Source organism: Apium graveolens, chromosome 4 (assembly GCF_009905375.1).
Source record: "Apium graveolens cultivar Ventura chromosome 4, ASM990537v1, whole genome shotgun sequence".
NCBI lineage: Eukaryota > Viridiplantae > Streptophyta > Magnoliopsida > Apiales > Apiaceae > Apium > Apium graveolens.
Genome location: NC_133650.1, coordinates 282046385 through 282061163, shown reverse-complemented (window position 1 = coordinate 282061163; position 14779 = coordinate 282046385). Strand labels below are relative to the sequence as shown.

At 35.2% G+C, this 14779-nt stretch overlaps 1 protein-coding gene across 1 annotated transcript; it reads right to left on the bottom strand.

Annotated features, from left to right (window-relative positions):
- Window positions 1–2314: 2314 nt before the first annotated feature.
- LOC141719730 (uncharacterized) lies at window positions 2315–3685 on the bottom strand. The gene is made up of 2 exons (XM_074522103.1): window positions 2800–3685; window positions 2315–2523 (listed from the first exon to the last, which is right to left on the bottom strand). Exons 1-2 carry the CDS (start codon window positions 3683–3685, stop codon window positions 2315–2317), a joined length of 1095 nt encoding a protein of 364 aa, XP_074378204.1.
- Window positions 3686–14779: the final 11094 nt, after the last annotated feature.

Genomic DNA, 14779 nt, shown 5'->3' with positions numbered 1-14779 from the left:
AAAAAGACAAGTGAGTAGTAAAAGGATTCAAAGCTGTATAAATAATCCTATATATTACCATCATGGAAGCTGAATCCATTCTTCTTCCTCTCGCATATAACTAGCGTTTTCATCATCATGTTCATCAACATTTGGGAACAGGGGCGTTTGTAGCTCATTCTCATGTTCTATTTCTACATAGCCATCATTTTCCTCATCAGAGTGGTCATTAAAGTTCTTTTCTGATAGCTTTAACACCACAGACCAGAATTTCTAAAGAGGATCATCAATGTAGCAAACTTGCTTAACATGTTTTCCTAGTACGAATGGATCATTTACAAATCCTAATTTGTTCAAATTAACCAATATAAATCCCAAGTCATCGACCTTTACCCCTTTGTTAATATCTACCCAATTACAACGAAATATAGGGACCCTGAATTTATTATAGTCTAAGTCCCATATACTTGTTATAACTCCGTAATAGGTCTGTGCAGTATGTTCAACAGTGTTATCTTTTTCAACAAGCATCAATGTATCAGCAACAACAGAAACACCACTACACTGGACTTGTTGATTATCATCACGATCCTTGGTGCTATAACTAACACCGTTGATTCTATAACCACTGAATGTAGGAACATTCTTGTTAGGCCCTTCTGCAATCCACCTTATCTCATCAGTTATGCCATTATGATCATGGAGCAATTCTGTTTCAATCTGTCCAAAAACATATTATTTATACTAGTTATAATATAATTATAATATTATAATATGGAGTTTGAGTGTATACTTATAATTAAGCTACTTTTAAAGTAAATGAAATGAGTTACTCCAATATTAAAGATATATTTTACACCCTCCTATACCGATAAATCCTTAAGCAAGGACTATATAAATATGCAGATCATACTTGTACTTGGATATAGGTTTTTTTGACTCATGCTCAAAAATCATGTGGAAGTCCAGCGCAATTAGTAATTAAAAAGAGGGCTGTGTTTTAAATTGTTATTGGAATTTTTTGAGTTCCTATATTAGTTGTCACTTACATTTTAATTAGGACGATATAAAAGTAGTAATAAAAAGACTAATAGAAATCTTACCTTTTTCTTGAACCATTCGGGGAATTGATCATTTTGCTAGTTTTTTAGCCAAACTTGGTCATTTTCATGATGCGGGTATCTTTCCATCAAAGATGCCATATGTTCACTACAAGTAAAAAAAATTGCTTTAATAGTGAATTATTAAAAGGCTGAAAATAAATGAATAACAAAATACACACACACATACGTTAGTAACTTACTCAAAATATGGCCTGATGTCATTGCTATTTTGCAGAAAACATATGTGTGCAAGCTGCAAGTCCTCGTTGCTCGGCTTTATGATTGTCGCACCGGATAGAGCTCCGGTTATTCCATTTTGCTCATCCCTACCCTTTTTTGGCAAACCTATGGTAGCTTCTTCAAAATTGACCAAACATTCAACGGCCTCCTCGGCAACATATGCCTCTGCAATATAGCCTTCGGGATGAGCAGGGTTGCGTACATATCCCTTAAACGCCTTCATATATCTCTCGAAAGGATACATCCAACGAAGAAAGATTGGCCCGCAAAGCTTAACCTCTCTCACAAGATGAATTGAGAGATGGATCATCACATCGAAAAACGAAGGGGGAAAGTGTTTTTCTAGCTGGCATAATGTTTCCACCAACTGAGATTGCATATTTTCCAATTTATCTACATCGATGACTTTACTGCAAATTGCTTTGAAAAATAGGCAAAACCTTATTATTGTGCACCTGACTTGCTTTTGTAGTACTGGCTGAATCGAAATTGGAAGCAAATGATGCAATATTGTGTGGCAATCATGAGATTTCATTCCAACAAGCTGAAGTTTTTCCATATTAACAACATTCTTGATATTTGAACAAAATCCATCCGGTAACTTCATCTGAAGAAAGGATGAGCAAACTACCTTCTTTTCTGCATTTGATAAGTTCCATGAAGCCAAAGGTACCTTCTCTTTCTTTCCGGGAGTTTTTGGCCTCAGCTCCGTTCTTATTCCCATGTCAGCCATATCAAGACGGACAGACTCCCTATCTTTTGTCTTTCCAGGAATATTTAGCAAAGTTCCAAGCAAAGATTCACATATATTTTTCTCGATGTGCATCACATCGAGAACATGCCTCATCGGCAAAAACTTCCAATACTCAAGTTGGAAGAATATAGATACCTTCTTCCAAACTAGTCGAGCTTCACCTTAATTCCATTGAGGTTGGCGCTGTGTCTTACCAAAGACATGGTCCCTTAGATGATGTACTCTTCCAAGAACTTGCTCACCAATTAACGGAACCAGTTAACGGAATTGGAGCAACACCCTTCTCAACAGTATTATCAAAAGCTGATTTTTGCTTTCTATAAGGATGATGACGGGGCAACCACCTCCTATGCCTCATAATCACCGTCTTCCAATAATGAACAAGCCTAGTAGCCTTTGTGTTGTCAACACAAATAGTACAAGCATTATACCCTTTAATTACATTTCCTGACAAGTTCCCCAAGGCCGGATAATCACTTATCGTCCATAATAATATCCCCCTTAGTAAGAAATTCTCTTATTTATATGCGTCATACACTTGTTTCCCGCGCCACAACTCTTGCAGATCTTCTATAAGTGGTTGCAAGAACACGTCGATATCATTTCCAGGCTCAGTCGGTCCTGATATTAATAAGCAAAGCATAATGTACTTTCTTTTCATACAGAGCCAATGTGGAAGGTTGTAAACCGATAGCAAAACAGGCCAAATTGAATATTCAGTACGGTTGCCATGAAAAGGATTGAAACCATCGGAGGATAAAGCCAATCGAAGGTTCCTACTCTCTGATGCAAAATCAGGCCACTCTTGATCGACATTTTTCCATGTTTGTGAGTCAGCCGGGTGCCTCAGTTTACCATCCTGTTCTCGCTCCGTCTCGTGCCAGGTCATGTCCTTTGCAATCTGAGGTGTGTTGAACAAATTTCTTATTCTTGGTATCAACGGAAAATACCATAAAACCTTTGCAGGGACTCTTTTCTGTTCTTCTCCTTTCTTATTCAATTTCCATCTAGAGGCCTTACATATACGACAAGTTGTCTCATCTTCATCTATCTGCCTACAATATAAGAGACAATTATTCGGGCATGCGTGTATCTTCTCATACCCCATTCCTAATGCACATAAGGTTTTCTTTGCTTCATTGAAAGAAGAAGGGATATTGTTGCCATCCGGAAGGAAAGACCCAATCAATAAAAGAACATCAAAAAAACATGAATCAGACATACCATGTTTCACCTTCAAGTTGAATAACTTAACCAAAGCTTTCATCTTACTATAATTCTCACAACCCGGATAAAGAGGTTCATGCTCAGCTTCCACGTGATTGATGAAATCTGAAGAATCTGAAGAGAAATCATCATCATCTTCGTCAGCTTCACCCATTCCTGTGTACGCTTGGTTAACAGATCCAGAGGAGTCACTTTCCTCCTGTGGAGGACTTACTACCGGATTTGGCTCCCCGTTCCATATCCAACATGTATAAGTTTCATCAATGCCATATTGGAAAAGATGATTTTTAACAATCCGAGCTTTCCAAGATTTGTTGTGTGCGCACTTTAAGCAGGGACAACTTATTTTGTCTTCGTTATACCCGTTCTCAAATGCAAACATCATAAATCGTCCACTCCTTTCTTAAACTCTTTTGTTCTTCTATCAGCTTTTAACCATGATTTATCCATATTTTGACTTGAACAAACTGAAAAAGAGAAATGGCACAATGATATGGTCAAAACGACACAACTACAAAATGACACAACTACAAAAACGACATGGTCAAATAAGATGAATCCTCTTATTGGAGACATGGTCAAAATGACACAACTACAAAAACTACAGCTACACTAACATAACAGAGCAATGATATGGTCAAACCTGCAACTCCAAAACCAGAGCAGAGATGTACATTGAGCAATGATAAGCAAAAACATCTAACACAAACATAACATTGAGCTACAAAAACATAACATAACTACAAAAACTAACAACTATATTAAACTGCAATGAGTTGAGCAGAGAACATTGAGCTACAAAAACATAACATAACTACAAAAACTGCAACTATAAAAAGACAAATTAAACTACATCTAAATGAGTTAAGCTACAAATTAAACAAAAATTAAACTAAAAATTAAACACAAACAAAACTAAAAATTAAACAGAAATTAAACTACAGATTAGTTGACCTAGATTAGTTGAGCTACAAATTAAACAGAAATTAAATTATAGATGAGTTGAGCTATAATTTAAACACATATCCAAAGCACACATAAATTCAAGTAAAATATAGTCCCCAAATTACTAAACGGAGGAGCTCACATATAAAATCGAAGGCTTAAACACCAGAAACACTAGAAACAACGGAGGTTGAGTAGGTGGAATTACCTATAACGGAGGTGAGTAAAAGGAGGGAGTCGCCTCCATCATGAAGCATAGAGTAAGAGAGTAAGAGAGTCGATGAGATGATAAGCGAGGAACGACCTAATTTCACTATGCAGTTGTTCAGACAAAATTAAAGCTCACTGACTGTGATATTATCTTAAATTTTGAGTACTGGTTTGTGTGATTTCCGAGTAAAAGATCGGATTAATTCATCAAGTCGATGAATCTCTAACTCGGTTGAAGATTTTCAAAATTTCGGGTTGTGTGATTTCCGTGTAAAAGATCGAATTAATTCATCAAGTCGATGAATCTCTAACTCGGTTTAGGATTTTCGAGATTTCAGATTCTGTGATATACGGGAGCAAAACCGAATAACTGCATCATGTCGATGAATCACTAACTCGGTTTTACATTTTAACAAGATTACGGGTTGTGAGATATAAGGGTAAAAAACCGAGTTACTGCATCATATCGATGAATCACTAATTCGGTTTAGGATTTGCGAGATTTCGGGTTGTGTGATATACGGGAAAAAAATTGAAGTACTGCATCATGTCGATGAATCACTAACTCGGTTTTCCATATTAAAAAGATTATGGGTTGTGAGATATACAGGTAAAAACCAAATTACTGCATCATGTCGATGAATCACTAACTCGGTTTAGGATTTTTGAAATTTCGGGTTGTGTGATATACGGGAAAAAAACCGAAGTACTGCATCATGTCGATGAATCACTAACTCGGTTTAGGATTTACGAGATTTCGGGTTGTGTGATATAAGGGAAAAAACCGAAGTACTGCATCATGTCGATGAATCTCTAACTCGGTTTAGGATTTGCGAGATTTCGGGTTGTGTGATATACGGGAAAAAAACCGAAGTACTGCATCATGTCGATGAATCACTAACTCGGTTTAGGATTTGCGAGATTTCGGGTTGTGTGATATACGGGAAAAAAAATGAAGTACTGCATCATGTCGATGAATCTCTAACTCGGTTTAGGATTTGCGAGATTTCGGGTTGTGTGATATACGGGAAAAAAACCGAAGTACTGCATCATGTCGATGAATCACTAACTCGGTTTTCCATATTAAAAAGATTACGGGTTTTGAGATATACGGGAAAAAAACCAAATTACTGTATCATGTCGATGAATCACTAACTCGGTTTAGGATTTTGGAGATTTCGGGTTGTGTGATTTCCAGGTAAAAAATCGGATTAATTCATCAAGTCGATGAATCTCTAACTCGGTTTAGGATTTTCGAGATTTCGGATTGTGTGATATACGGGTAAAAAACCGAATAACTGCATCATGTCGATGAATCACTAACTCGGTTTAGGATTTGCGAGATTTCGGTTTGTGTGATATACTTATCTGGGTTATTTAGGTTACATTATATTCATAATGTGATCTTATTAATATGATATACTTATTCGTATAAATTTATTGAAAATTGTAGGATAAAATTAATTAATTGAACATATAATGTATAGGATCATATTTTTAACAATACACTCATCCGTATAAAATTATCAAAATTGTTGGATCAAAATATTATTAACAAAATATTAACAGAACCGTTGTTACAGAGGCCGTCTAATTACACATATTTAGACAAAATTGTTGTACCTAAATCTAACATGGTTGTTTCTTAAAAATTATTTTCACTTATTTTACTTTTAATAACAAAAACAATATTATAGGAAACTGCATTGGCCGTTAGATGAAAGCCAGCTTGCAATCTCATCCGTTGGTTTGATTTTTCGTTTCCCCCCAAATTATTTTTTTCTCCCCCCATTTTTTCCCGGTGTTGTAAAGTAACATTTCAGCTCATTTCATCTCCTCGCAACCCACGATCACTCAACCCCAGCTTAGCGGTGATTTCAACGATTATACCCACGATCACTCCATCTCCAGCTTAGTATGGTATATGCTCAACCCTAGAGCAAAGATTTCATAGATTTTTGGGGATTTTTTCTTGGGGTTTTTCGATTTCATAGCTTCTTATTTTGGGGTTTTTCTTGGGGTTTTTCGATTTCATAGATTTGGGGGTTTTGTGTATATGGATTTGGGTGGTTTTTTGATTATATGTATTTGGAGTTTTCATTCGATTACAAAATTTGGGGTTTTGTGTATAAAATTTTGCATGCCACAGCTCAATCGATTAAGGTTGTGTTTATTCTTTTTTATGCTATTTGTATTCCTTTTTATATGGTTGTTGACTTGTTTATTGAGGTGTTTACTGATGATTCTTGTTTGGGTGGTTCATGATTCCTTTTTATGTATTTGGGGTTTTTAGGCTATTTATATTCCTTTTTATTCCCTTTTACTGATGATTTGAGGATGTTCTGGTTGGATGATTTGATGATTTGGGTGGTCGATGATTTGATGATTGGTTGCCTTGTTTGTTGAGATGTTATATTCCTTTTTATGCTTGGTTTTGTTGTTTTTTTTTGTAATTTTGATTTTAGAAATTGAAGTTTGATAAATCGGATATGGTTAATATGCTCATATTTGTTGTACCTGAGTTTGATAAATTGAAGTTACCTGGGTTTTATATGAGTTGTAAAATTTGAGCAAATGAGACTTTTATATGTTAGCAAATGATCTAATTCATATGTATCTAATTCATATGTTATCTGATCTAATTTATGGATTAATATATGTTTTTTCTGACAAAATATCAAGCATATATGTTGTCTGAATTGGAATAATTTTACGTGAATCTTGACTTATGTATGATTTACTGAAGATATATGCTAGTTTATGTTCTAAAACAAATAATTATTAACTAAATGACAATTGGAGACGTCTATAAGTCTTACTGGTATGCTAGTTTATATGTTAGTTTATATGTTAGCATATTTGACTATATGCTTGTTAGCATATTTGACTATATCCTAGTTTATATGTTTTATGTTTGTTACGTTTTATATGTTTATTTTTCTATGGCATATAGATTATGGCTACACCTAAAAAGACAATCGATTTAAGGAAGTCAGAGTTAAAGACGAGAAAGTCACCAAGGATAGAGAAGAAGAGGAAGGAGTTTAAAAGGAACAACCGATCTTCATCCCATCAGAGTACGATGAATGTGATCAGGGCTTTAAGGAAGACAAGGTCCTGTAACAACCAGACACCCACTGAGACCCCCACCCCATCCACTTCTTCCCCGAAATCCGTAAAGAAGAAGGCTATATCTAAAACCTTGCAGAAAGAAATTTCGAAAAAAAGGAAGCGAGCGAAGCCTGTTACCACCACAAATGATAGTCAAGGACTAAAACTGCTTAAGCGAGGCTGTGTAACCATGCATCGAATTGTGAGACGGAAGATCATGGGAAACAAACTTACTGTAACTTTTAATGGTAAAGGAGAGCCGTTTGGTCCTGAAGCGGCAGAGATGCAATCCTATATTGGGGTTTTGGCGAGAACCAAACCACCAATATGGCATGATAGTTGGAAATGTGTACCTGATGAAGTAAAGACAAAGATTTGGGACTGTGTGCTGGTAAAACAAATTAAAAATATTATGTTGATTTGCTTCTTTCATTATATATTCATTTTTGAAATTGTTTTTTTTAACTTGCTCATTTTTTAAAAACAGCTTATGTTGATTTCGTACTGATGTGTATCTTATATATTTTAAATTGCTCCAATATGTAGATGGCTTTTGTTTTGCCTCCGTCCGCCAAGAAGTTGGTTTTACGTTCGGCGGGTCAAAAATGGAGGGAGTTTAAAAGTCGGCTGACGTCACATTACATTCTCCCTTATCGAGATCAACCTGAAATGCTGGCATATCCTCCTGCAGATTTTTCTTTTATAAAAAAAGCGCATTGGGATATATTTGTTGTTGATCGCACGTCACCTGAGTTTTTGGTATGTTTCTACTTAGCATTTATGAATCACTTTAGACTTGTTAAGCATTGGAACAATATATACTTACTAATCATCTTATAACCAAACTTGTGCTTTTTATGAAGAAATGTCATGATGAAGCTGTAGGAAGAAGGATGCTAAGTGTATATCCTCATCGCATGTCTCGAAAAGGTTATGCTAACCTCGAGAATGAATGAGTAAGTAATAGTGAAACAACTTAGTTATTACTCAAGTAATGTGACTGATGTTTATACTATTACTAAGGAGTTCATCTACATATGAATGCAGTATCAATCTCATCCAGATGAAGAGGAAGTTGATCGATCATCAACCTGGGTCCTCGCAAGGAAGGACAAAGATGGAAAATTTTTAAGTGACGTTGTTCAGAAAAAAGCAGAGGAAATTGTAAGTAATAAATTTGTGTCTTAATTCATTTTGTTCACTACCTCGTTATTTAATTAGAACCTTTTTTCCCTAAATTGTTAGCAAACTTTGAATTCCATATTATACTCCATGTACAAGTTTGACAGTTATATAATTGGATTAGTCTTTTATATGGAAATAGCACATACTGATGATATGATACTCATAATATTGTAGGAAAAACTGAAAAAGGAGGTTAAGGAAGGGACACTAAGAGCAGAAGGTGTTGACGATGTTTTGACCCTGGCGCTTGGTAAGCCTGAGCGTGGTGGGAGGGTCCGTGGCCAAGGTGTTCATGTAAAACAGAGCATTTACTTTGATCTCCCTAGGCAAAACAAAGCCAAGACAATGGATGAAAAGATACAGATAAGAGTTCAGAGATTCATGGCAGAGGAAACTCCAAAGATTATCAAGGAGGGAGATACTTTCTGGGCTGCAGAAATGGAGAAGCTCAGGGCAGAGATTTTGAAAAAACCTGTACAACAAGATGGTAGTCCAAAACACACTTCCCAACAAGCAAGTTGTCACTCTGATGACGGGGTTGACGGGGATATAGGTGTAAAGAATCCTTATACACCTGAAGATGCAAAGAAGAAAATTCCGGTTGAAAAAGAGGGGGGTGTTCAGAAGTTTAAGAGGATTGATACTTTGTTTATTGATTTTGCGGAGGAACGTGAGGATACTCAGAAGGTGGCCGGGGAGGATGAAAGTGTTAGGTTTGTTGAGGAGAAGACATGTGAGCAGGTGAAAGTGAATGCTTTAGATAATTCTTTGATGAAATTTGTTGTAGGATCGCTCAGCGACATTGTAGCTTGTGCGAGGATTGATGAAGTAGTCGTTCCTGAGGGTGGAGAGCACACAATTCATGGAGTAAGACTTGGTGAAGAGAATGCAAGAGTGTCAATCACTCAAGTCATTCAAGGTGATGCCAAGATTCCCTTCCCCATCGGTAATGAAATTGTGACTGTGGAACAAGCCGTAGGAACTTTTATCCCATGGCCGAGAAGCCTGATAACCTCAGGGAACAGTAACACTTCTAATGTTTTGTCAGCTCCAAAGGTCATAATCTTTTTCTATTAGTATTTTTACTGCATGTAGTATGTATTTCATACTATTTTAACATGGTTATTTTTTTGCAGAAAGGCAAGAAAAAGAAAATGAAGAAGACGTTTAAAGTGGTTGTAGATGTTGAACCGGAGTTTGTGCTTGAGATGGGTGAAAATTACCCATTTGCACTTAAGCGCTTGTGGACATGGGCACAGGGTGCCCTAGCTGATGGGAGGACTGTTTCTTTTGACCTATGCAAAGAAGCCTTTGCCTCGACAAAGAAACATGTCATTTACTTATCAGATATTTATGCGGTGTGCTCTGGAGGTGAAATTTCAGGCTCTGTCATTTGCCTTTTTATTCAATAAGTTTCTCCACATATTTAATTATTTTTTTATAGATAGTCTGTTATCATACTCTACTCACTACTGCTCATTTTATATGTAGCTTGTTAAATGACCATGTCAGAAAACAGAAGATGAGCAGCATGATAAGGTTTGTAGATCCGAGCACGATTGGTGCCATCGGATGTGGTAATGCAGGCCAGAGGTCACGTGCACTGGCTGCACATTTTAAGAATGCTAAGAAAGGACAGTACTTTCTATTGCCTTACAATGCCATGTAAGTTTTAATAAAATATCCGCATAGACATTCTAATATAATTTTATGGTTAAACATGATTATATGTCATGCAGTATATTAGTTGATTTTTTAAGAGCATCATAAGTGAAATTCAAATTTTAAGGTTAAATCTGATAATATTCAGTGAAATTCATAAGTTTAATTACTAAGTTTATAACTGGAAATGTTTGTTTTAATTTTTGGGTTGAATTTTTACAATAGGTTGATATTTAAAACAAGTGAGGATGTGTCACCTTGGATTATTTTTGGGTTATTAATGTTGGCAACATGGTGTGCATTAGTACAAGATTTGCTTGAGTACAATATTAATATTAACATGGTGTTCAATTGTTGCAATTTGAGTAGCAACCATTGGACTCTGACTGTTGCAAATCCTGAGGCGAAGATTGTCTACTACATGGACCCTCTCAAGCATCGAATTGCTAATGGGGAATGGGTTGATGTTGTGGACAAGTAAATTCAATTTATAATTTATGTGCATGTAGTCTTGAACCATGAAAGACCATATATTTTTCAGTGATTTGATTTTTTTGTTGGTTTTTATGTGGTTGCAGTGCCATTAAAATTTACAAAGAGGATCTGAACAAGGTTGCGAAGAAGAAAATATTGTGGGAGAACATGGCAATATTAATCTATTATGCTCATGTTTTATGTATGCCATTTAAGGACATCGTTTTACTTAGTTACTTTTTTTAAAATTTCAGGGAGCTCCGGTCCAGGCAGGAAGCAAGGATTGTGGCCTGTTTGTGATGCGTTACATGAAGGAGATCGTTGAGGACAAAGAACTTGAGTTTGCGGCCAAGGTGAGATTTTCACTTGTGGATTTCTGATTGACTTTATACTCTTACTCGTACAATAGTACTTGTGACTTGTCTATATTTTTTTGTGTTTTTTTCAGTGGATGCGTAGGTCAAACTTGGAGTATACGACTGATGACATCAATGACATCCGTATTGAGTTTGCAAAATATTTTATGACACGCCACGCTAACTAGGTGTTTACAGTCAGGATCTTTTGTTGAACTAGTTACTCAGTTTCTTTTTAATTATGCAGTTGATGTTGGTTAGACTGAATTGTTGGTATTTTGGTAGATTTTGTCTCAATCTATAAGTGAATTGCATGGTCTGTAGATTGGTTTTAAATCTATTTTGGGGATTTAGGTTTCCGTACATTGGTTAGCAGATTTATTTTGGTTGATTTCAAGGATGGATACGCTATAACTTGTATTTGGTTTATTTTGAATGGATTGGTAAATCGATCAGTTTCAAGTTATGTTTGTGTTTCTATGTGTTTTTTTTGGTTGAATGGATTGGTTTGTTTTGAATGGATTGATGTTGATTGTGGGAATATCTTGTTTTAAGTGTTACTAGGGGTTTGTTCGAAAGGTGAATTTCATATTAAAACTTTTACACAACATCAGATAATTGTGTTTTCAAACAAAAAATACCATTGTACCAGATTAATTGGGACAACAATATAACATTTTCATAACAGTTGACTAAGATGATCAAATTTGTAAAAACAGGTTAATCATTGTGTCAAGCACTTCATATAACGGTAAAAGGTTAAAAGTGTTGACTGCAGACTTACACAACAAGAGAGTTAAACTGAAAATATTGTCTAAAGAGCTTCAAGACAGTACTTAACTACAACATTGTTTAAAGACAATGGTATAAGCTTTAAAAAACAACATTGTTTCTATGCTTGTTTTACAACACTAAAAGTTCAAACTGCTGTCTAAAACAAACTCATATAACAGATTTTCTAGTTAAATGTTGTAATCAAGCTTTCAAACAACACAATCTCGGATTAACGGTCGTTTGAAAAAGATATACGATTGATTTTTGTTACTCTAGCTTGACTGTTTAAAACCGTTATGTATTATGGACAAACTATTGCTTATAGCTTCTTCCAACAAAGGTTGTTCATAACAAAAAGTTGTAAAAAATACATTCCAACAAGCAGCTAAAATGGTTGTGTTAATCCTTTCTGGTAACGGTTAATGGCACCGTTGTCTGAAATCAATCACGTGGCTCCTCGATAGTCAACAGAAATTTTATATACCATACGACCGGGAAAAACGGTTGTGGGAGCCTGAAAATCTTGTAGTGGTTACAGAGCATAAATTATAATCACGCTAAAAGTGTCTTTTTCCAAAACCACACAAGAGATTTGGTCTGATTTAAAAGATCATTTTGGATTTGCTTTTGTGCTTCGGTTGTATTCAGTTGAACAACAATTGTCTGAAATGAGTGAAGGAGAAAAAAAAATTGTGAGTTCTTCACTGAAATTGAAACTCTACATAATGCAATATCTTATGCAAATCCTTTACCAGGTGTACTTGCAATCTATGCACTTAAATTTTGACTCGAAGAGTGAATAAGATGCATCAAGATTAGAAACTTATTCAATTCATGATGATATTAAGTGATAAATTTTCTATTATTTGAGAAAACATATTGATGCCACGGTCTTTACAAGAAATCTCCAATGCATTTAGAATGTTTTTTTCCCAGAGGACAGTCTTTAGAAATTATCCAATGTTACTCAAAATGAATTTTTGACATTTGCGGTTGATAACAAAAGGTTTGCAAATAAGTTCAGGAATAACCCAAGAAATTTTCAGGAATTTGCAAAATTCTGGGAACTCAAATTTTGGTGCATGACAATTTAATTCCAGTCTCAGGAACAATATTAATAATGCAGTTGTAAGAAAATGTGCAATTTTTTTATGCTTGTTGTAAGATTTCTGAACTTAGCATTGACGGATACTAATAACTCAAATGTTCAGCAAGCTCATTCTCATTCTAAGACTATTTCTGATGCGTAAATTTTTCTTGAGTAGTTAAAGTATTGGTTCTGGTTGGTTGATTGACAGTGGAGCAACTAACCATATTTGCTCAAACCTAGTCATTTTCAGCATTTATATTAAGTCACATGTAATGAGTTTTCATTATGCCTGATGGAAACAAGGAACTGGGCATCTTGTGTTAGAGTCTAGAAGATCTTGTTAAGTAATCGGTCGCATAACATTTAAATAAAATAAATGGGGTGGGAGGACTCGAAACTGAGTCCCTCCCAAAACCGAGCTCTGATACCTTGTTAAGTAACCACTCTCACTAAAACCTTTAGGTTGTAGAGAAAGACCTTAGCAGGATCTTATACTCTTCAACATATATATCATTGTTTATGTTCTTTTTTTGGCCAATCTCTTTTACATGGAAATGGAAAAAATTATGCATTATTTCTCGATCGAGCTCTAACGATGAATAACACATGTTTTATCATAAGTGTTAAACTTGTGCTAGCTAGGCAATGGCCAATATTTTATAAGGTGTTATTTTGGACGATAACATCTAATTTTGTGCTATTTCGGGCATAATCTCGAATTGCTCATGGCCTTTGCCCAAATTAAACATGGTAATCTCTGTCACTAAATTTTTAAATTTTGACCCAACCAGCTTAATTTTCCGGTTCCAGGAAAAAAGAAAAAAAATGATTTTCGGGTTATGCCATGTACTCATTAATTTACCTAATCTCTAACTAGGTATCTAGAATGGTGCATGCAATTGCATGTCTAGCCGAAAGACAAGGACCACAAACACATATTTGAATGTGGGAAGTAAATCTGTATCTGTCTTTCATTTTCTCTCCAGCGATCGTCAATGGCTTCTTCTTTACATTCTCTCCCTAAATTCCTGCTCCATTCTTTATCATCAATTTCACTTTACTTTCTCCCATATTCTTTCATTATACTAAATATTTTATCTAATTTAACTATAACAGTGCATTACTGCAATTTTAGAGTCTATACTCTGTTTCAGGTACAGTTTATCATGTCTTTTTTTATTGGAAACGCATATTGATCTTATCTACTTGCATGTGTTATGTTTGGATTTACTATGTTTGGAAAATTTCTAATGTTGTATTGTTTTTCAGATTATGTTCCAGCCCATAACTATTCTCTCAAAATTATTTTTCGTTTGGAAGATACATACATGTAGGATATGCCGATTTTCCAAGAAATATTTTAAAAAAATTACATGTATAAGATGTGTATTATTTATCACCTCCTTTAGGCGATATGCAATAAAATTCCAAATGTTGTATGGTATTTATGGCCAAGACTCTAGGTAGTGGTGTTTTGGGACAAGACTTGTGGGTTTGCGGTATATAGGACATTCATCAGAATTAGTAATTTCTTGCTATTATAGGGAACGCAATTATTTTGTAGAGGATCTTTGAGTCAATTATTTAAATGCAATAGGTTAATTTTATCCTCAATATTGATTTAGTGTTTTTATCACAATAGTCAAGTAGCTCAATGCAGCTTGATACT

What these genes read in the sequence shown, in the direction of transcription:
- LOC141719730 (XM_074522103.1), bottom strand. Translation starts at nt 3,685, where the DNA reads ATGTTTGCATTTGAGAACGGGTATAACGAAGACAAAATAAGTTGTCCC. An exon ending in CAATCCTTTTCATGGCAACC is followed by an intron (nt 2,524 to 2,799) that starts GTACTGAATATT and finishes GGAACTTGTCAG; the next exon opens with GAAATGTAATTAAAGGGTAT.